Source organism: Castor canadensis, chromosome 8 (assembly GCF_047511655.1).
Source record: "Castor canadensis chromosome 8, mCasCan1.hap1v2, whole genome shotgun sequence".
NCBI lineage: Eukaryota > Metazoa > Chordata > Mammalia > Rodentia > Castoridae > Castor > Castor canadensis.
In genome coordinates, this window is record NC_133393.1 from 99,930,118 (window position 1) to 99,952,672 (window position 22,555).

General features: G+C 36.6%; 1 protein-coding gene across 2 annotated transcripts in view; it reads right to left on the reverse strand.

Moving 5' to 3' along the window:
- Nucleotides 1-6,070: 6,070 nt before the first annotated feature.
- Lrig3 (leucine rich repeats and immunoglobulin like domains 3) overlaps nucleotides 6,071-22,555 on the reverse strand; it is a 62,197-nt gene continuing 45,712 nt past the window's right edge. The window contains exon 18 of one of the 2 annotated variants that reach the window (XM_074083784.1): nucleotides 6,071-21,651. In XM_074083784.1, coding sequence (XP_073939885.1) covers nucleotides 21,407-21,651 — 245 coding nt within the window. In that variant the 3' untranslated portion in view covers nucleotides 6,071-21,406. The remainder of the gene's footprint in view (nucleotides 21,652-22,555) is intronic. The other variant, XM_020151987.2, reaches the window with a different exon arrangement.

A 22,555-nucleotide genomic window follows, 5' to 3' on the forward strand; every position in this document is an offset into this window, starting at 1 on the left:
ATACCACAGCAAAGAACTAATGGTCCTAGCTATGCAAACAGTATATAGACATATAAAAAATAACCAGTGATATCATTTGGTAAATTAGGTTCAAACAAGTAATGAAGACCATAACAGCTATCAGTGTAGACAGTGGTGGAAAGAAGTCTTTGTGACTTCTCAAAAGAAATAGATTTGGGGGGCTGAGGGTAGAGAGCATGTGGAAGGCCCTGACTGATCATCTGTTCAGTCCCCAACACAAAAAACAAAAAATAGATTTTGAGATGTCTTGTAAAGTGAACAACATTTGATGCAAGGAGGAGAGAATGAGAGAGTGAGAGAAAATGAGAGAATGAAGCAGCACAACCAAAAGTGATGGCTCCTACAGCTTCTGTTTGTGAGGCAGAGCTAAAGAGAGTGTAGACACTGTTGCAGAATGATGGGAAGCAACCACCAGAAGATGTCTGGGGCATGAGTGTAGAAACCCTGAATAATAACACATGGTTTTTTTTGTTAATGAATTCTTCAAGATAAATTTGTAATGGTGAGATTTTTTTTTTTTACTTTTCTTTCTGTGCTTCAAGAGTATGTTTTCCTGGTTTTTAATAACTTGCCACATACATTGTATTACTGCTCTATGAAAGGCAAACTTTCTCTGAGAACATAGAGACCTAGAACCCAGCAGCTCTAATCTAGGGCGGCACATACTTACCTGTGTCTGAGAGGTTTCAGGTTAGATGTGGCTCAGATAAGGAATAATTTGCATCTGGAGTAAGACATAGGAGGCCATATATCTTAAGCCTTTTTGTCATAGTGCCTGAAGTGGCACCAGCACTTAGGTTTGAGGTGCCTGCCAATGATTCCTTGCATAACCAGAAAGAGCTGTCAAAACCTAAGAGGTAGCAAATGTCATGGAGACACAAGTTAGGACCATCTCTAGAACACCTTTCTCATCTGGTCTCATCTGGTGACTGCCACCTGTCAGGCTAGACTGATTGAAGCACTAGGAATCCTTAAACTGCTTGCTATAAATGGTGGGCTACAGCAATGTGAGCAAGTCCTTGAGGCCTTGCCTCATTGTGTCAAGAGAGTCTGCCCTCCTTGCAAAAAAATGGAAATATTGATCTTGTTTAGAACTATGAGGATTAACAAATAATTGCTCTTTTATTTAAATTAATTTAAGTAGACAAATTGTTGTCTGTCTTTAATGTTTTTTAAATGATGGTCCATTACCTATTACGTACTATAGTAACTGAAAATATTTACATAGTTGTTTTTGGTTAAACCCTTTTTCATTAAATAATCATTTTCCTACATAATAACTTTATAGCTTAGACAAATATTCTTTGTTGTACAAAGAAAAGAGGACCAAAGAAATTGTTTATAGACAATTACATATGTGTTTTTATATTTATATATGATGTATATGTTTATAGAATAAGTCCAAGCTCATCTTCTTTCCAAAGCAAAAAGTAAAGAACTTATAAAATGGCACCTTGAAATATGCCTTCCCCAAATTAAGGGTGGTTAAAACTTTAAAAACTGAACTGAGTAGATACAAAATTTAGTATATGATAAAGGAAGCATTTCATGTAAGTGGAAAATGAATTACTGGTTTACTAAATTGTTTCAGAATATTGTTTAATCATCTGTAAGTTCTTTCTTCACATCAAGAAAAATTCCAAGTGGATCATAATATTAAATGTGAAAATGAACTGCTAAAAGAACTAGAAGAAAAATATAGATGGTGATTTCTATATCTGTGTTAAGATGACTTCCTTTACAACACAGTGGAAGCCATGAAAGAAGCAAGTAAAATATTCGATTACATAACATATAAAAGTTCTATCAGCCATAGTGCTTGCTATTCATAGAGTTAAGATAAACAATACACCTAAGAAACATTTGAAAACTACATCACAAATTATTTTTCTAGTTAAGATATAAATATTTCTTACATGTCAATAAAAGATTAACATTCTAAAAGATCAGTGAAAAAATATATTGAATAGTAAATTCAAATATTCATAAAAAGAACTAATAAACATATGTAAAGGTACAATTTTGTCATGTGGATTAAGCAACCAGACTCTATACTAAAATAATGTCCAAGTCCAGGTTTATCTGCAAGCTAAAATTCTTTTTTAACCTAGAGTAAAATATTTAGTTTAACATTTTAGCCCATGAAGAAGCACTTAACTTCTCTATGCCTAATTTTCTTTGACTGTAATATAATGATATTCATAGGAATTACCATAGTATCTACTTCATAGGGTTATTATGAGGATCAAATGTTGTAATTTATTTTAAGTGCTCTAAAAAGTTTTTGGCATATAGTAAGCATTGAAGAATTTTAGGTAAGTTAAAATAACAATGAGATTTCATCTTTCACATCTCAGTTGTCAAAAATTTATAGACATCACAGTACTTCCAATAAGGCTTTCTCCGTCATGTACACTGCTAGTTGCTTGTAAGTTGGTGAGTTCCTTCAACCGGACAAAATATATCAAGCTATAAAAATACATACTATTTGATCTGATATTTCTTCTTCAAGATATCTGTTCTGAGCAAATTAATAAGATTTATTAATGTGTTATTTTCATTAGAGAAAAATTATGTAGCTTAAAATTCTAACAACATGAAAATGATTAAATTATGATATACATGTATTCTTATTTTGGGGTTTTTTCTGGAGGCCCTGGGGTTTGAATGCAGGTCCTCACCCTTGCTAGTTGGGCACTCTACCACCTGAATACTCCACTAGCCATATATATTCTTCAAAAGTGCATGTATGTATTATATATGGTTTTAAACCACATGTAGTGTATTTAGTACTATTTGTATTTGTACATATGTGTTTTATGTGGAAAATAAGGTGAAAAGTGTGATCAGATTTCAGATAGATAGTACATGAACATGATATGGACATAGGTTTTCCTGGAACAAAAGGATAGAAGATGATCTGAATTTTCTTTTCCTTTTTTTTAACTTCAGTTTCCAAATCTTTGCATTGCATATTTTTATAATAAAAACAACAATAAGAAAAATATGTTGTTGGCATTATCTTATTTAAAAGGACACAAAGGGAGTGGGGAATGGAGAAATACTGTAGGAGGCATTTGGAGGAATTTAGTTTTGGATATCCATATGGTTCAGAGTCTAACAGAGTAAGGAGGGACATGATCTCTAGCACCACACCTTATCTAAGTGATGACAGCTGCCCAAATCTTGCTACTGTGTTTGTACCTAACTAGATTTAATGGCTCCTACAACCAAGGCAAAGGCTATGAAAGGATTGGATTAAGTCAAAAGCCAACTTCTTGACTTTCTCATTGACATGATTTAAACCTTAGCAGATAATTCAATGTAAATGCATGTAAATGAATAATTTAGGTAACATAAAAACTACTGTCAGTTTTCTGACAAATCTTTATTGACCATCCAATTCCATGCCAGTGCTATGTTATACCTGCAGATACTACAAAAAGGACTGGAGACTCTAACCCTGCCCTTGCCAACTAGTCACCAGGTGGGAGAGAGGCATTTAATAGGCATCATGTCAGGTATGGGAGATGTAGTGATGAGGAAAGTGCAATGTGTTGCTGATGAGTAGATATTTACTAAGTGTCTGCCATGTACTGAGTACAGCCATAGCACTGAGAGCACTTCCATGACTGCCACTGGCCAGCATCCCTGCCCCTTTCTTCATGTGAGTTCTAGATCTTACATTCTAGTAAAGGAAAAGAGATAATAAATAAAATGCAAGGTAAGCTAAATGTGGGCAAGAAATGCTGAGCAATTGCTATCAGATAAATTACAGAGGAAGCCTGCCATAGAAGATAATATTTGATTGAAGACTTGATGGGGAGAAGGGAATGAGCCATGTGGATATTTAGGAGAGGACCATTTTGGAAGAGAGAAAGGAGAGGTAAATAGAAGCAAGGACTCAGAAAGGGCAACGGTTCTGAGATGAGAGCCTGGTTAGTACTTTCAGGAACAGTAAAAGGTCCATGTGCTTAGAAGTAGTGAGGGATGAGAGAATACAGCAGGGGATACTGTTAGAGGGTAATCGTAATCCAGACTGTGCCTGACTTTAAAGACAAAAGTAATGGTCATTATCTTTTACTCTGAAGTCATTACAGTGTTTTGAACAGAGGAATGATATAATCTATATGTTTTAATAGATTTCTTGAGAATAACTTGAGGAATTACAGTGATAAATCAGAGATCCCAGTAAGTATACTAAAGTAATTCAGGGGATGATGAGAGCAGCTTGAAATAGGTTGACAGAGTGGATGAGGTAAGAAGTTGCTTTGAAAGCAGAGCCAAGAAAATTTGCTAATGGGTTGGGTATAGGGTATCAAGAGAAGAGAGAAATAAAAACTGACTAATATTTTAAAAATATGATCTAGGGAAGAATGGAGTTACCATTAAAGGAAATGAGAATACTATAGTAGGAGCAGTTTTTGAGAGGGGAAGATGTTTGGCATCAAGATGCCTAATAAATATCTAAGCCGAGATGGCAAAGGGGAAGAGATCTGAGCTGGTATACAGATATGAGCAAAATCAGCATCCAGGTGGTATTTAAAGTCATGGAATGTGACAATATAGGTTAAGAGGTCCAAGGCTGAGTGCAGGGACTCCAGTATTAGGAGACTGGGAATATATGTTGAACTACTAAAGGAAAGTGAGAAGCAGCAGGCCTTGGGGTGAGAGCACAACCAGGAAAAATCCTGCATGCCAGGAGGTGAAAGTGTTTTAAGGAGGTGGATGGATCAATTATCCAATGCTATTGGCACATCAGGTAGAGGTAGGACTAAATGACCACTGGATTTGGAAACATGTAAGTCATAAGTGAACATATCAGAAGCAATTTAGAGAAGAGATAAACACAGAAGTGGGCTCATGAAGGGACAGAAGGTGAGGAATTAGATACAACTCTTCCAAGAGTTCTGTGGTGTGAAAAATAGGGAAAGGGAAAAAAGAAAAATATCAAGCAGATGGAGAAAGAAATGGCATCCAGATGGTATTCACATTCTTATTTTTAATATGGGCAGTAACAATGGTCTGTTTCCTTATAAGAAAAATGCAGAACCCAGAGAGAGAGAGATCATTGGTGAAGTGTCCTGGAGAAGGAAGGAGGATCTGGTGCACAGGCTGAGAATATCTTGTGTGAGTTCCCAAGAAAAACAATGCCTTATGTGTTAACATTTGATTGGGAGGTGAAATCCCAGGCAAGTGGCAGTAGGAATAAAGGAAGTACAGTGGGAAAGGAAGAAAAGCAAACATAATAGAATATTACCGATCTGTTAGTAGCTTTGTGACAAATTGCTCAGTCTTGCAGGACATCTTTGGAGTAATCATAGCAGAGAAATTAGTAAGTCTCCTAACAGTCCATCAAAGGGGAAAAGTGGAGAAGAATTTGTTCCACTGTTCATGCCTCCCATCTCTGTCTAAGATGCTTTATCAAGGGAAGACCAGGGTGGGAGGTAGGAGGTACTATACATACTCAAAATATGTTAACAAAAATGCATTAAACTAACCAGGAGCTAATTATGCTTAATTGTTTATTAAGTAAGGGTTTGGTCTTGACTGACAAAACTGATCATCAAAATACCTGGTGAATTAGGGTTATTGAAGTTCAAGGTTGAGAGTTAAGAAATTTATAAATAATTGTGAAATTCAGATACACTAGAAATTATGGATGTCCTTAAGGAAAGTCATATATAGTTGTATGAACAGAAAAATAAGCATAACTGCAAATCAGAAATATGAAAAGTATTTGTCATTTTGCAAATAATGGACCATATTTTCTTTAGAAACTTTGCAATAGCTTTAAAGCTATTACACCAGAGAGAAATTTAATGATATACTTATAATACTTAGTATCTTTAGTGGAAGTGTCCTAAGACCATACTCAGAACTGAACAAACACACAACTATACACACACACAGATATTCATAACTTTTGCAAAGAAGCTAGATAAAATGTGAAATGGAAGAACATAAAAATGAAACCAATTACTATCTTGGCAATACAAGTTCTTTTAGTCTGCATAGGCATCTCTCGGCAAAAAAGGGTGTGCATTAACATCAATTCAGATAGTAATATGTTTCCATACTCATATCTCTAGAAGGTTTTATCTTTCCCATAAATTATCAATGCATACTTGGACATAATGACATCAAAACTACAGGGAATTAAGAGACAGTTAAATGAAGTAATGATACTATATTTAAAAAGTCACGTGGGATATATTCAAATTTTAGGACTTCATCTAAACTTACTAATACTGCTCTATTTATCTTGTGTCTTAAAATTCATCTTTGAGGACACCTGTTTCATTTTGTTGATTCTTCATTATATTAACAGTGAGCCTGCTATGTTCTTTCAGTTATGTTAAAAAGCTTTGCAGAATACAAGAAGTAGTATAGTGCTGGGGAGGGTCCCAGAGAAAACTTGCAAAAACTATGTTTCTCCCTCCATTCCCCAAGCAAAGAAGGTAATTGGCTTAAATCCACTAGGCTTCTCCAAATGGAAAAAGGGCTGGGAGAGCAACATGAATCATGAGTGCTTCCATCACTAGCCATTAAAACACAGTGGAAAATTTAAGTCACTGCATGCATGACAAGCTGTGGTCCATGGAGGGAGTGGGGAAGTGGTGTGCCTCCTTTAATCACTCCCATGAAACTGAGCACATGTCTAGCTGTGGTCTTTTCTTTTACTATTTTCCAAATAATGAGTCCTTTAATTGCTTCAGCTGGAGTAGTCCATATTCATTGGAACACTTAGCTGCCAGCACTCTTTTTCTTTCTTCCCTCTTCCATTCGCTACACACATATTCCTCTCCCCCCACCTTTTTGGGGGTCTGAATTTGATGAAGGTCTGGATTTTACTTCCATAGATTTTAAGTGGCTGAATTAAATCACAACTTTCTTTGCTCAATCATCTAGGGAACTCTTTAGGAATTGGGGAAACATTTTATTTACGACTCAGCTTTCCACCTGTGCTGACATGGCATGGAATTTACAGCTATATTGAAAGCGTTATAACCGGCACCTCAGAAATTCCACATTCTTTTTTTGAGCTATTCTATTATGGAACATTTGTCAGGCAGCCAATTGCTGTGTCAGCCCCTAATTGATTTATATTAGCATCTGTAGGAACAAGGTGGAGTGAGAGTGAAGGTAAACCTGGACCCCATTTTTGACGATCCAGTTGTTGAGTTTTCTATAGATGTGTGAGATTTGCAAACGGAATGGAAACTAGACATCATGTTTTTTTTTCTTTGTTTTATTTTTGCAATATGCTTAAAATTACAGATGTTAACAAAGTCAGTGTACATTTTTATTATTTTCTGAAAAGAAAAGCAAGCTTATCCTCTCCTGTTGCTATCATTTAACTCTGAGGAACACCTGGCTCTAAAAAGTAGACTTTGTTTTTCCCTGGGGCAAGGGTGGAGAGTAATGAAACCAAGAAACCCCTTCAAAGTTTTCCCTTCTGACAGCCTGCATTTAAAAAGAAGGAAGTTAGCTTTATAGCTTGTTTTTATACTTAGACTCCCCACTTTACTTGGATTAAATATATAAATGTATATCACTTATATAAGAACACCTGGTCTGAAGTTAGGTCCAAATTGAGGATACTATGATTTCTTTTCAAATCATACAAATATTCCACCTTTTACCAAGTTGAAGGAGCCAGGGTAAATCAACAAAAGGTGATCTTCATGAGAATACATAAGACTCTCATGCCTACACTTTTGTGTAGGGCACAATTTTATGCAAGAACTCCCAAATTAGTAGGGAAGCTCCCAGAGTGGGTTGACCAATGTGGTTGTACCTATTGGCGTCCTTGCCATTCCCTTATATATCATATCTAGCCCAATTCACACATTTAGATTATGAGTCTGGCTCTGTTGGTATGTGAGCACACATTGATTTCCATACTGCCATCCTGAAGCTTCTGAAGTACACCTTGTTCATAGTATGCCTGTCACAGTCCTCCTTGGGAACCATGGACTTTGGTCGAAATTTGCCTCAGTTACAGAGGTCTCAGACTTGGCACACCTTGGTCATAGTGTACCTTGATCATGTCATGCTTAGGCCACAGTGCTCTTTGCTATATGTCTTGGTCTTAGAATATTGGTTATAGAGCCCCATTTACCCAGTATATTTTGTCATGGCGCAAAGTCTTGGTTACCAAGCACCTTGTGTGTTATGGTCACAGTGTGGTTAGCCACAGTATTCTTGCTTTCTCATTCTTGTGTTTGTGTGGATTGATCACAGTAGCCCTTAGTCATTGTGAGTCTCCAACTCCATATATTTGAGTCATAGAGTACCCAGCATGCTTTGGTCATTACATGCTTGATGGTTACTCTGGGTATTATATATCCAAAACTGTACATCTGGATCACTTTGTGCTGATATCATGACTCATATGGGTTACAAGATGACTTGGCCACAATGTGATTTGTTTGCAAAGTAAGGTTAATTAGAAATAATCTTTTAGATTATTTCTAATCTGGAGAGAAGAGCAGGAAGATTCTAGAAGTGAAGTAAGAGAGACATATATTCAGTTCCACAGGTACTCAACATTATATTTGCATGCATATGTTATGGCTTAAATCTTAAATGTCCCCCTAAAGCCCATGTGTTGGTCTGAACCTGTGGCACTATTGAGAGATGGTAGAACCTTTACAAGGTGGGCTCTTGTAGAAGGAAATTAGGTCACTGGAGACATGCCCTTGAAGGGAATATTGGAAGTCTGGCCTCCTCCAATCTGTTTGCTTCCCAACCACCATGAGATGAATAGTTTTGCTCCACTCCACCCACCCCCCACCCTCATCAAGACCTTGCCATAGGCCCAAAGATTTTGATTATGAACTGAAACCTTTGTAACCATGAGTCAAAATAAACCTTTTTCCTTTTAAGCTTATTTTCTCAGTTATTTTGTCCTGGCAATAGAAGTATGGTTTTATAGCATGATTAGAGAATTTGTACCACAGAATATAAAAGTCCATTTTCATTCTTTATCCTTCACAAACTTTTAAAAATTGTTTTTCAAAGTTTTGGGGATTAATTTATTTTAAGGAAAGGAAAATCTTTTATTCTTTAAGATCTACCTCCCAAAACTACTGAGATACTTTGGCAAATGGTTTACAATCAGAATCACTCACTTTCCTTCTGGCTTCTGGACACTATCCCTCTGACACCCACAGGGACAACACTGAGGTAGTGGTAGAGTAAGAAAGAATCTATCTCTTTACCTTACTCATCTTTAAAAGCATCCTTTTCCCTCCCCAGTAGACTATGACAGCACATTTCTGTGGACAAAATACTCACTGAGTCTTTGTTGGATTACATAAAGCTAAGTCCACTCTTTTTGTCTCTCTCAAAATTGTACAAATCCTAGAAAACAAAGTCTCTAGAGTTCATTTTCTCAGTATTTTTGGACTCCATTTTGAAATGCAACTGCAACCTTCTAGAGAGCAGGTCACATTACCTATTCTGAATAAACTCTGGTGAAGGTAGTTTCACAAAATCCTTTGATCACTTGCAGTTGAATTAAGCTTTTCTTTATAGACAGTTTTAGGTCCTCTGTTGCTGATCCCAAGAGCAGTTAAAGGACTTGCCCTAGGACCACTCATAAAGCATCAGCAATATAGGAACCCAGTGTCACCTGTGGGATCCACACAGCTTTTATAGAGCAGTACACATTTTTCAAGTGTATGTCATTTCCTGTGATCCCTACAACATTCCTGGAACAAAGGCTATACTTATTCTATTAACCATATTTTACAAGTGAGGAAACAAGAAATAATTTCCAGAAATATTCAAAGTGTAGCATCAAGTCAGGTGAAGAACCCAAATCTTTGTACTCCACCAAATCATAAATATGGATTTTCATTTAAATCCAAAATACCAGAGTGAGATAAGGAAGGTAAGTATAGCAACAGGTCTTATTGTTCCATAACAAATAATTTGTCAAAGATTTTTATTGGCAGAAAAAACACCATATTTCCTATTTACCCTGTGTATTTTAATAATAGTAAAAGAAAGAAATCATAGTAGTAGTTATCTTTATTTAGCATAAGTGCTAAGAACCTTACCCTTGGCATTAGTTATAAACCTCACAGAAAACCTGGAAAGTAGGCGTTATGTCTAATATAGTAAGCCTGAAACTTAAGAGGCCTTAAGTAATTTGTATTAGGTAACTGGGTATAAAGCGTATCTGAATTCCAGATATGTCTGACTCCTAAATTTAGGATTGCACCACTAAACCGGTATCTGTCACTAAATTATAAACATTTTTTTATTTGTAGAACATTCTTTATGCTTGTTTCTACCAACAAATAAAAAGCATTGATGGGGGTCTTGCATTATTTGTTTATACTAGAAAGTTTCTCCCTTATTTTTATCCCCTTAACATATGTCTCCCAATGATGAATACCCATAAACATTTCTAAAAATGTGGCCTTCTTAAAAATAAACTCAATTGTAACTATTAGATGTTAAGTACATTTTACTTATTTATTTCTCCTCTTTCAGAAATCTGGTGATACTCCTTGACTACAGAAAGATAGATATATAATTTGACTAACTTTAGTAATTTTAAACAGGTCATGAAGTAGTGATCTAATTGTATGACACATCATTAAAAAGCTAGCTTACCTCTCCTGCATCCATCTTTTAAATGTAGTCGGTAGGGAGCCAGTGTTTATGAGCCATCTTTTATGGTCCTCAGAAAGCACTGCGCTGGTATCTGCATTGTCTGAGTTTTATCTGGGCATAGGATAGGGACATCGTGTATGATGAAAAATGACATTAAGGTTCACCAGCTCTAACCCTGAAAAGTACTCAGTTGAGAATTAGGAATTCCTAATTCCAGTCACAACATATACACCATGACTGAATTTCTCAAACAGACTTTTATTTCACTCACTTATAAAATCCATCTGTGATGTTATGGTTCTCAATTAGCTAAGGTGGCTGTATTTGTAAGAATGATTTTCATTAGTTTCTTCTTCTAACTTTACAAATTCACTCAATTCTAATTTTGTGCCTCCTTTAAGGTACAGATTCACTTTTCAAACTCCCTCATTGCTATACTCAGTAACACAGTCTACGTTTGTTATCTTTGTCTCAGAACCATTTTTAACTCACTTTAGCCTATGTTCTATCACCACAGCTCTACTGACATTGATCTCACATGGTCACATGAACACTCAAATTAAAGACCATAGCTGGCCTTTATTCTGTTGGAGCTTTCCATAGCAATGACTATTGAAGGAATGCATCAACAACATGGATCTTGTGATTCTCAAGTTTCTCATCTGTAAAATGGAAAATATATCATTAACAATGAAGGATTCTAAACTTTGAAATATATGACATGTTAGTGATTCTAGAACACACAGGATACTTCCTGTAAGACTCCTACTCCAGTAACACTTTGAACATAATAGTATCTTCTTGAGAGTAAAATCACTGTTCTCATCTCTTCTTCTTCCCCAGGTAAATCCCACGGCTAATCACTATAAGTATCTGTGCATGAATTTTCAATTCCTTTACCCCTTTGCTTCCCTGGACTTGCATGGCATAACTATACTCATGTATAAATCCAACTCTCTGCCTTCTGCATGCCTGCATCTGCATCTGCACAACACAACAAGACTAAAGAAAAAGATACCATAATGGTATATCAAGCTCAATTGGGCCCACAGGGAAGTCTAGACACCATCCAAGTATTTCATTACTGTAATTCTTCCATTCTGCTAGTGTCAAATACCTAATAGCGCCTTCTCTATTTTCAATCTCTGTTGGCTTCTAGTTCTCTGAGAAAATAGAAGAGAGAACTCACAGACACACCCAGACGAGAATCCTACAAGTTCCCACAGCTACATAACCACAGTCTCCAGTATCAGTACTGCATCTAGTCTTAATTTCCTTCCTGATAACCAGCATGGAACTGCCAACTCATTGTTAAGGCTGCCAACAGATGCATTAAAGTCTGGCCTTGTACATTTATTACACAGGGTTCTCTAGAGAAGCCCCCAGCTTAGAGAGACAGAGAACCCTGCAGCTTCTCAGTCCAAGAAATTGGAATCCTCAGGACAAGGGGGACAAATGATCCAGTCCCAGGGCAAAGCTGAAGGCCTGGAAACTTCCTGGAGGCCTATTGTGTGAGTCCAGGTGGAAAGGCTGAAGAAGCTGGGGTCTGATGTCCATAGATGATAAAATCAGTAATAGACACGCTTGCTTGGGAAGAGTGGAGTTTGCACTCATTGGCTGATTTTCTCCTTCCTCATCTTTGCTCCATTTGGGCTGCCAACCTATTGGACACTGCCATTCAGGGGCATCTTCTCCCTCAGTTGTTCTCCCTCATGTCAACTGTCTCTGGAAACACCCTCACAGACATATCCAGAAGTATGCTTTACTAATCTAGGCATCTATCAATCCAATTGAATTGACAAGATTAACCATTATTCTCTGCAATTCTATTTCTGTCTCCCTATCTCATTCTCTCTCTCATACACACACATATACACACACACACATACACACCCCTCAGCAGTTTTTAATTCTCTAATGTATCTTTCTGATTACCATAAATATACTGAGCTTTTATCTTTTGGATTATGAACAAACAAGACTCTTTTTACCTAGCTTTTCTCTTGGGATGGCTCTTTCTCTTTTCTATTACAGTGGAATGTCTTCAAAAGATTTTTTGTACTTTCTGTATCTAATTTCTTTCCTCTTATTCTCTTTTGCACTCATTCTAATCATGTTTCTATTATGGTCGCTTATAAGCTCCACATGGGTACACCCACTGATAGGTTCTCAGTGCTTGTCTTTCTTAGCAAATTTAAAATGGTCAGTTACTTACTTCTCATTGACACATGTTGTTTTATTTGACTTCCAAGAATACTACTACCTGTTCTCTTCTTCCTACTTAACTTCTGGCTCCTTCTCAAGCAGCTTAGATGGATTCTTCTCATGTCCCAAACTGCTTATTGTGCAGTCTCAGAGCTCAGTCTTGGACCTCCTTTCTGTCTCTGCTCACTTCCTAAGTAAACTAATTTAGTTCAAAGACCTTAAATATTATCTCTATGCTAATAACTCTTTAGCTTATAAATACATCCCAGATTCACATATTGAAGTGCCAACTTGACTTTTCTATTTGATTATGACTCAGAAGTCCTGCATCTGTCTACAGCTGAGCTGACACTCTCTTCTAAAAACCAGATACTTCCATGAGGTTCACCATCTGACTTTAGACATTTGATACTAATTCCACCTTTCTCAGGCAACACTTTTGATAATCCATGACTCTACTTTTTGTTAAACCTTACATGCAACCCATCAGCAAATCCTGTTGACTCTAAATTAAAAATATACAAACAATATAATCCTCACTATCTTCTTAGCTATACCACCAGTCCAAGCACCTATCACATCTTGCTAGGATTATGGAAATGGTCACATAATTACTCTCCTTGTTTCCAACCTTGTCCTCTTTAGCCATTTACCAAGACAGCCAGTAAATTAACCTGCTAAGTGCTGGAGTGGGAGTGTAACTGAGTGGTAAAATGCATGCTTAGTGTGCACAAGGCTCTGAGTTCAGCACTAACAAACTCATAAACATGTCTTTCCTCTGATCAAATCCCTTCCAGGTCCATGTCTCATTGAGAAAAGGCCAGAATCCTATAACTTAAAGGCCTCTGCCTGTCTGGCTTTATTTCCTTCTTTCTGCCTTGTCTACTATCTCCTTGTTACTTGTTCCCATAACAACACCTGTGCATTTGCAATTTGTCTTCTCTGTGTGGAGTGCATTCTCCCTGATATTAGCATTGCTGAATCCCTCACTTTTTTTAGGACATAGCTAAAGTGAGTGAATTTTTTCTGGGCACCATTTCAAAAAATTTAGTCCCTACCTCTGATACTGCTAAATGCATTTTCTTGCTTTATTTTTATTTTTAGCATTTGTCACTATGTGACATAGTATATAGATTTAATTTGGCTTGTTATCTCTCCTCCACTATAAGTTCAAAGGGGGCAGCAACTTTTACTTGTGTGGTTATTATATTTCTGCAGGTGGAACAATGCCTGATTATAAAAAATGCTCAGTATATGTTTGTTGAATGATTAGTCAATAATAGACAACTTAATACATTTTAAATCTCTTTTTTGCTTCAAATTTTCTCTTATATTTCTGAAAATTCTTTCAAAGCTTCATTGTTAATCCCACTTCATCTGTCCCCTACCTTTTTGGTTGTCTTATCTATCATTCTAGAAACTGTAACCTATCAAGACTTACATTCTAACTTAGTCTAATGATTCCCAACTTTTCCTCTGAAGTATTTTTTGCTCTTTTGAACTTTGTACACTTTTAACAGTAGAATTTTCTGCTGAAATCTATACTTTGTTTTCTAATAATTCCCTCAAATTGTATAAAAATTTATTACCTTCCTCAAGCTTATCATATTGTCTCTTGGTTAGTGGAGTTATCATCCATTTATCACAACAACTACAACTTTGGTATCTTCCTCAGTTTCCCTCTCTCAATCACTTCCAGTTTTCAAATAGGTGATCCCTTCCTGGTCAGTGTGGAACTATGATTTCTTGCTTCACCTTCATCCAACAAAGATATATATATGTATGTATGTGTGTGTGTGTGTGTGTGTGTGTGTGTTTATGTATTAGAGACACAGCCACACTCAAGGGCATATCTAGAACCAGACTTCAGCAACCAAAACCAACAAAGAGAGAGAGAGAGAGAGGGAGGGAGAGAGAAAGAAACATCAGTAGCAAAGGCTATAGTTAGGGGTCTATAAAGTCCTAAGTAAGGTGCCTGGCAGAGAGATCCAGAAGTTTGACCATGAGCCAAAGTTTCCCAGGTGTTGCAGTGAATGGAGGCAGACTCACGGCATGGAACTGAGCAGTGGGGCAGGGCTCTTCACTCAAGTAATTGAAAAGGCAGTGCCCACTGAAAAGGTGTAAAGCATATGCCAGGCTGTGCACTTGTACTGCTTGATGAAGGCAGATTGGACTTGAATCAAGTTGGCTGCCAGCTCTGTGACTGAATGAGATAAGTGCCCACATGTCCTCAATTTCTCATATGAACCTGGGCTCTAGACCAAGGGTCTAGTGGTACCTCAAAACAATTAATAAATCACAGAAAACGAGATGACTTAAAAGGAGGAAAAGGAAAAAGGTAAGCCTGAAAACAAAAATTCCAAAGCACATAACCAAAACTAATGATAAGAGAGACAGCCAATAAGCTCAGCAAGTGGGAGAGTGTATCAGTCTGGAATATTCTGGTTACAACACATTTTTTACTGTGATAAAAAAAAGTAACACAAACTTTACTGTCTTAACAACTTTGAAGCATGTAGTTCAGTACCATTAAGTATATATCATATTGCTGTGGAACAGAGCTCTAGAACTTTCTCATATTGCAAATCTGAAACCCATTAAGCAGCAACTGCTATGTCTTCCTAACCCCAATCCCAGGTAACCACTACGTTATTTTCTGTTCCTACAAATTTCACTATTTTAGAAGCTGCATAACAATGGGCTCATACTTCAAAAATGTCACAGAAAGACTGAAAATTACAGGATTGAAAAAATGCACCAAACACATAAAAAAATTAAGTTGGTATAGTAGGATACACAGATTGACATCAGACACTCCAAGCAAATTAGGCTCTGAACAACACTGCTTTTTAAGGAGTTGGTTACAAAAGAAATATCAGTGAAAGAGATCAAGAAAAAATGATCGGCAGTGGGCATGGTGGTGGCACATGCTTGAAATCCCAGCATTCGGGAGTTGGAGGCAGAAAGATCCTGAGTTTGAAGCCAGACTGAGCTACATGGCAGGACACTATCTCAATACAAACCCAAACTTCCTCCCCCAAAATAATCAGCAAAATATGAGAACTAAGAGAATGTGAGGACTAGTAAGAGTATGCAACAGCATATTAGTGTGGTACAATAAGGATTATAAACATACCAAGTAATTATATTGGTATTTATCATCCTAGCTTGAAAAGGAATGGTGCTTTAAAGAAGTTTGAATGGGAAAAACAGAAGACAGGATAATCTAGAGATGAGGTTAAGGAAAGGTAGATATTGCTTTATAGGACCCTGCTTACTGTATTTATACAGTGAAGATATTAGTGATCACAGATGGAGCAACAATCTCTCTCTCCAGTGACATCTCCTGAGTCCCACATAAATTCCAAACTTTTTCACATGAAGCCACTCACTTTTCCTACTGAAAAAAAAAATTAGATCTCTTGACACACTTGGCTACCTGTTGACCTTTAGCACACTGCACATTAGCTGTTTTTCCTGCTAAGTGCTAGACTACGTCATCTGATGATTGTTTCAGGAAAAAACCCAGAACTCTTAACCTCTGTATTGGCCTATTGTCCATTGCTGTGATACCTGAAGCTGGGCACTTACAAAGAAAAGTTTAACTAGCTCACAGTTTTGGAGGTGTAAGGGCATTGGGCTGGCTCTGATGAGGATGCTTTAGCAGATGACATCATAATGTGAGAGAGATCACAAGGTGAGACAGTGTGGTAAGGGGCCAGTCCTGTTCTTTCATAACAACTCACACTAGAGGAACTAACGGTGTCCCACAAAGCCTACTTAATTCCATCTGAGAATTGTGTCACTGTCCCAATGATCCTACCACTTTGTAGTGGACCCCACCTTTCATAGGCCCCACCACCTCTTAACATCACACCAGGGACCAACACATAAATCCTTGGGGACAAATTATATCTAAAACAAAAGCATTTCATTTCTTTCTTTCTAGAAAATGTCCTATTGTCATTGTTTTTAGTATTTGTTGCATAACAATATAACATCATAGCTGGCCTGTGATTTTCTCACAATAAGTTATGAGTTCTATGAGAAAAAGGTTGCTCTGCTTGGGATAAAAGTGAAGGCGTGGTGTTAAAGGAGAAGCCTGATTCTGCCAGGTTAGAGATGAGAAAAAACAATTCACATATATATGGTTTAACTGGGAGTTTGAGAAATTTAATATTATTATTACAGCCATTCACATAAGACAGCACCCAGCACAGTCACCATTCAATAAATGCTTATTGAGCTTAAGATAGCATTATGAACAAGGGTATTTGGTTTGTGAACAGACATTGTGCACAAGGTGTGTGTGGGTTGTGAAAAGTTGGGGGTGACATGGGGGTAGGTTGAGGGCAAGGCTTGAAGAATGGTGGGCTGGGATCAGTGTAGGAAAGGTCTTCTATGATGCCTTAACTAGGGTTTCAAGTTAGCCATTTAAGGTTTCTAAACAAGAAGGTGATCCATTCAGAGCTATTTTAGAAAAATATTTCTGGTAACAGTGGAGACAATGAGTTGAGTAAGACGAGGGGTGTGATCAGTTAAGATGCTGCTGCAAGAGACAGAGACGGGTCTGAACTTTAGCTGCAGCAATGGGATAAGAGGGAAGGTATGACAGCTTTAAGACAATTCAGGTGCAAAATCAAACAAGAATGGTGACCACTGCTGATTCAACAGAGTGCCAGAACTGGAATTGTTTAGAGATGCAGGTGGAGAAAACAGATAATCAGCTTAGTCTAGAACATGCTGGGTGAGGCACATATACCATTTCCAGGTGGTTCAGTTAGAAAGCAAACATTTTAGATACAAAATTAGTGCCAGACACAGAGGACTACTAGGCAACAGTATTTAACACACAGCATTATCAGTTATTCAATTATAAACCTGCTTCCTGTTCCTGGTAATTGGGACAAGGACTATTTTACTCATTTTCATATCACTTGAGCAAAATACACAACTAAGTAAATAGAATGTTTGATAATCAAGTGCATTACTGAATTTCAACTCTAAGTTGTCGATAAGTCAAAAAAGGCCACACTAATGTGTGAGGACATGGTAAGGGCACATGTCTAGCTTTGGGTTTGATCCCCTGCACTGCAAAAAAGCATAACCAAACAAAAACCCTCATCAACTCATCAAAGCCATGCCAATAGTCTCATGTAGGTATTAAGTGTTTTGTTCAAAGCTGATTTAAGAAAAAAGTTAAACTCATTCAATAAAACCAATCATGAAACCCAGTAAAGATGTATGAAAAAGGGAAAAGTATTGTAAAGAAATCTAATAATTAAATTATAATAGCTGTGAATTGCTTCATTTTAATCTTTAAAATGTATTCTTACGAATTCTTTAATCAAGAAATGCAATTTTTATAGAGAGCTACGTGAGTATTGTTAAAGTTTTCTTGTGTTCGAGGCTATCTCATATCTGGGGGGACATGGAATTCAGGGTAAAGAATTCAGATTCCCTGACACTAAATGAAATGAGTAGGAAAGGAAACCTGAAATTCTGCAATGATAAGAATGGGCTTGCCAAGTTATGTAAAACTAAACATCTTCATTAACAGATATCCTAACCCATTATCAAACTTCTCTTGAAAATATGGTTCAAACTATAGGAATAATTACGTAAACATATGTAGAGAAACCCTTTATTATAAGAAAGAACCAACTAAAATACCTCTGTGCCATTTCAGGTCAAACCTGAGATCTATCAAGATGGTTACAATACTTTCTTACTATACATTAAAGACATATCTCATGAAAAAGATAAGTTCTGGTAACTGGATAGTTCTGGAGTACTGAAATTATTCAATTCACAAGGAAACTGTACCCCTCTTGGAAGACTAACAGTTTTCCTGGCAGGATACTGTGTTATTTGATGTGCTGATAGAATTCTGTCTTAAAAAATAGTAACTTCTAAATTATCCTGTTACACAAGTTCAATCACTACAGACTCCGAGAGTGGGAAGAACAGAGCAAGCTTAGAAAATATCAATGCAGCACACCTACTGAAATGTTGGTTACAAATTACTTCTATCACATTATCAAAAAGACTAAAACACCTCAAGTGTGCAAATACCAAGCCATTTTTCTTTATTCTATCAGTATTTTGAAAAACAGTATGATTGGCTCTATCCTGAGAAACAATTTGTGATTTCCTTCTGCAGGAAGGCTATAAAAATTACCTGTTCCATAGATAACTTTTATAAAATGTTGCCACAATTAAGGACGAATTCTTCTCCAAAATCTTAAACAGGTAAGATTATACATGGTAATTGTTTTACTATTTGTGTCAATAGTGAAATTAAGAAAAAATACAAAAATTGTGTGAACATGTATTAAGCTATGTATTCCACAGAGTGGTCTTATAACAGGAAACAGGAAAACTAAACTATAGATTTAAAGCATTCTTCTTCATGACCAAACCAAATCATTTTTGGGTTGGAAGTGTAGCTAAGTTGTAGAGGACTTGCCTAGTATGTGCAAAGCTCTGAGTTTAATCCCCAGCACCATAAATATAAGATAAATAAACCAATAAACAAACCAAGTGATACAATATTTATCTACATTGACTTTTCCCCCTAAGTTAATGTTATTTTAGACTATCTTAATACCTACTAATCCATTGCTAATTCAACATAAAGCCTCAACATCATGTAGATTCTTTTCTTATGTCAAAGATAGATCAAGCTCTTCTTCTTTCCCCCAGACAATTAAGATTATAACTAATCCACAAATTTCAACACATAAGCAGAGTAAAAGGGTAATATCATCTTGAAGAATACAGTTTTTGAATTTCAAGCATTAAGTTTTTGTGCTTAAATCTGGAAAAACTAAATCTTTTAAAATAAGTTCATAATCATTGAAAACCTGATCATGTTTACATCACATATGGCAATAATGAAGACAAATTAACAATAAGGTTTTGAAAATTTGGCAGCATGATAAAGTCAAAGCATACGAAATTACTTCTCTGTTCTCAGCCACTGGTGGCCCAAGGAAGGATCAACTTTCCGTCTTGGACTCAGGCATCTAAATTAAAGGAGGAAAATCTGGGTTCAGACTCCTGACTCATAAACAGAAAAGGCCTAAAGCATGAATACCTTACCTCCAGCATGTCCTCTGAGAAGAATCTCCTTTTCCAAGAGCTGTTTTCAATTTAGTTCAAAGTACTGACAATGGCATAAATCTGCACCTTTGAGTTCAGGATAGATTTTTAAAGCTTAACAAACTACATTAACTCCTTTCATGCCAATTTATCTTGAGCGAGAGGGTTTTCTTTAAACTACACATATGAACAAAAACTTCCCAAGAGCAAAGTTTAGTTTTATCACCTGAATGATCAAACTTAGTGAGTTTCTTTCATTCAATTATTTTAAACCACATCACCTAGCTTTATTCACTTTTCTGTGTATATAGGCCTGTTATGTAAGAACGTTTTAGCCTAATACTGTTTAAAACAGATGTTTTAAGTGGTTTTATGTGGCTAAGTAACAGATTCAATATTTAAGTTTCTACGAAGTAAAGCTGGGATGACCAATTTAGGAAAATATTTTGTTAATTCTTAAAGAATGCTGCAGAATCACTTAGAAGTACCATTTATGCACGAACTGCTCATCCAGCAGAAAACCAATACGAATAGAAAAGAATTCTACCAGCATTCCATTATGATCAGAACAGTGGTGGAAATTCACACTTTAGAGCCCTTTCAGTTGTAGAAATATGAAACAAAAAAATGATCCTCTTTATAATAAAGTAAGTGTCAGTGAGTGTGAACTATTTGGATAAGCATAAGGCATTGTTAGAATTAAGGAAACGTGGATTGAGACTGAAGGAATGGTTTTTGTACTGGGTTCCATGAGACTGTAACAAATCTTTTTCTTGACTTTGAGTTATAAATACATAAATGTACCTCAAATCTCTAGCTCCTCATGTACTGTGTTCTTCCATATACACCCAGGTATTATGTATCTGCATCACAATCTTGGGAGGCAGGGTGGATAGTCATTTTTTACCTGGACTTTAATAAGTTAAATACAATTTTGATCAATTTGAGACATGACAATATGAACTAATTAAGTCTAAAATGTGTTGAAAATGACAAAAATTATTATTGTATAAATGGGGGCTGGCATCAAAGTGGCAGGTTTATTAAATTGTAATGCACAAAATAAAATGAAGTGACATCTATTCAAAAAAGGTACAAGACAGGTATTATTTAAAAGGCTTTAGTATTCATTTTCAATAAAAAGAAATCTGGCATTATAAAAATACATAAAATAGTCATGGGTTTTATACCATTAATTTACATAAGATACTTTTTTCTTGCATAAAACAAAGTTATAAAATACTTTTAAAGGTATTTTTTATGTGAAAGTTACTCCCAGTATAAAATTTTTTATAACTTTTTGTAATTTTGGTTTATCTGTATAAATAGGGCAATTTATCCTTTTAAAATTCATAACTCCATTTAAAAACATAGGATTCTGTCTCTTTTAAATAGAAGTCCACTGAGGTAGTATGTTAAGCTTTTCTTTGGTGCTCAATTCAGTCTATGTGTCCAAGTTGTAAGACTGAAAATTTTGAGTCCTGTAGTTTTCTAAGTTCTGTTTATAGGTGCATGTGTAATTATCTTCCTGAAAATCTGTCCTTCCTTTCTCATCTTCCTCTGACTCTAAGTCCAAATCTGGGACAGAAGGAGCTTTCATGTGCAAGGCTCTCGACTGGCAATCTGGTGACTGCCCGTAGCTGGAGCAGGCTTCGAGCTGCGGTCTCCTCAGGGGCTTTCCAAATGTGCCTGGAAGAAGAGTATCCCTTGAGTGCACAGGTCCTTTTGCCAGCATGCAAAGCAACAAAACATTGCAAGTAAGAAGAATTCCAAGCATATCCTATGGGTCCCATTGTAGTACTGAGGTGTCTGTGGTATTGACACTGTTTAGAGACATCTGTATTGAATAAATGTATCCATTCTTTCTTTATCACTTCTCATGACCTACAGTAATATTATTCACTGCACAATGAAGTTTCTCAAGTCTGCCAATGTTAACTTCTCCCCAACCCAAATCCTTGATTCAGGACTTGACATCCCATGATTATCTATAAAGGGCATTTGAGTAACAACATGGCAGTTAATTATGCCTGGATATAGAAAGTTTCTTTCAAGGGCTAGTATGCTGGCTCATGCCTGTAATCCCAAATACTTAGAATGTGCAGATTGGGAGGATCAGTACTCTAGGCAAGCTCAGAAAAAAGTAAGCTAAGCCCAATTTCGACAAAAAAACTGGGCATGGTGGTGCATGCCAGTAGTCCCAGCTACACAGGCAGCATAGGTAGGAGGATCATGGTCCATGCTGATTCTGGGTAAAAAAGTGAGACACTTTCTGAAAAACATCAAAGAAAAAAAGGCTGGATTGTGATTCAAGTGGTGTAATCCTACCCAGCAAGTGTGAGGCCCTGAGTTTAAATCCCAGTGCAGTTCAAAAAGAAAAAGAAAGTTTCTTTCAAAATATTCCTGTCTTGCCTTTTTTGTTTTCCTGCACTAGTGGGGATTGAACCCAGGGTCTTGTGCATGCTAGGCAAATGCTCTACCACTTGAGCTCCACCCCACTCCTTTTGTTTTCCTTTTATTTTTGAGACAGGGTCTCACAACTTCCTTTGCCTGAGCTGGCCCTGAACTTGTGATCCTCCGTCCTCTTGCCTCC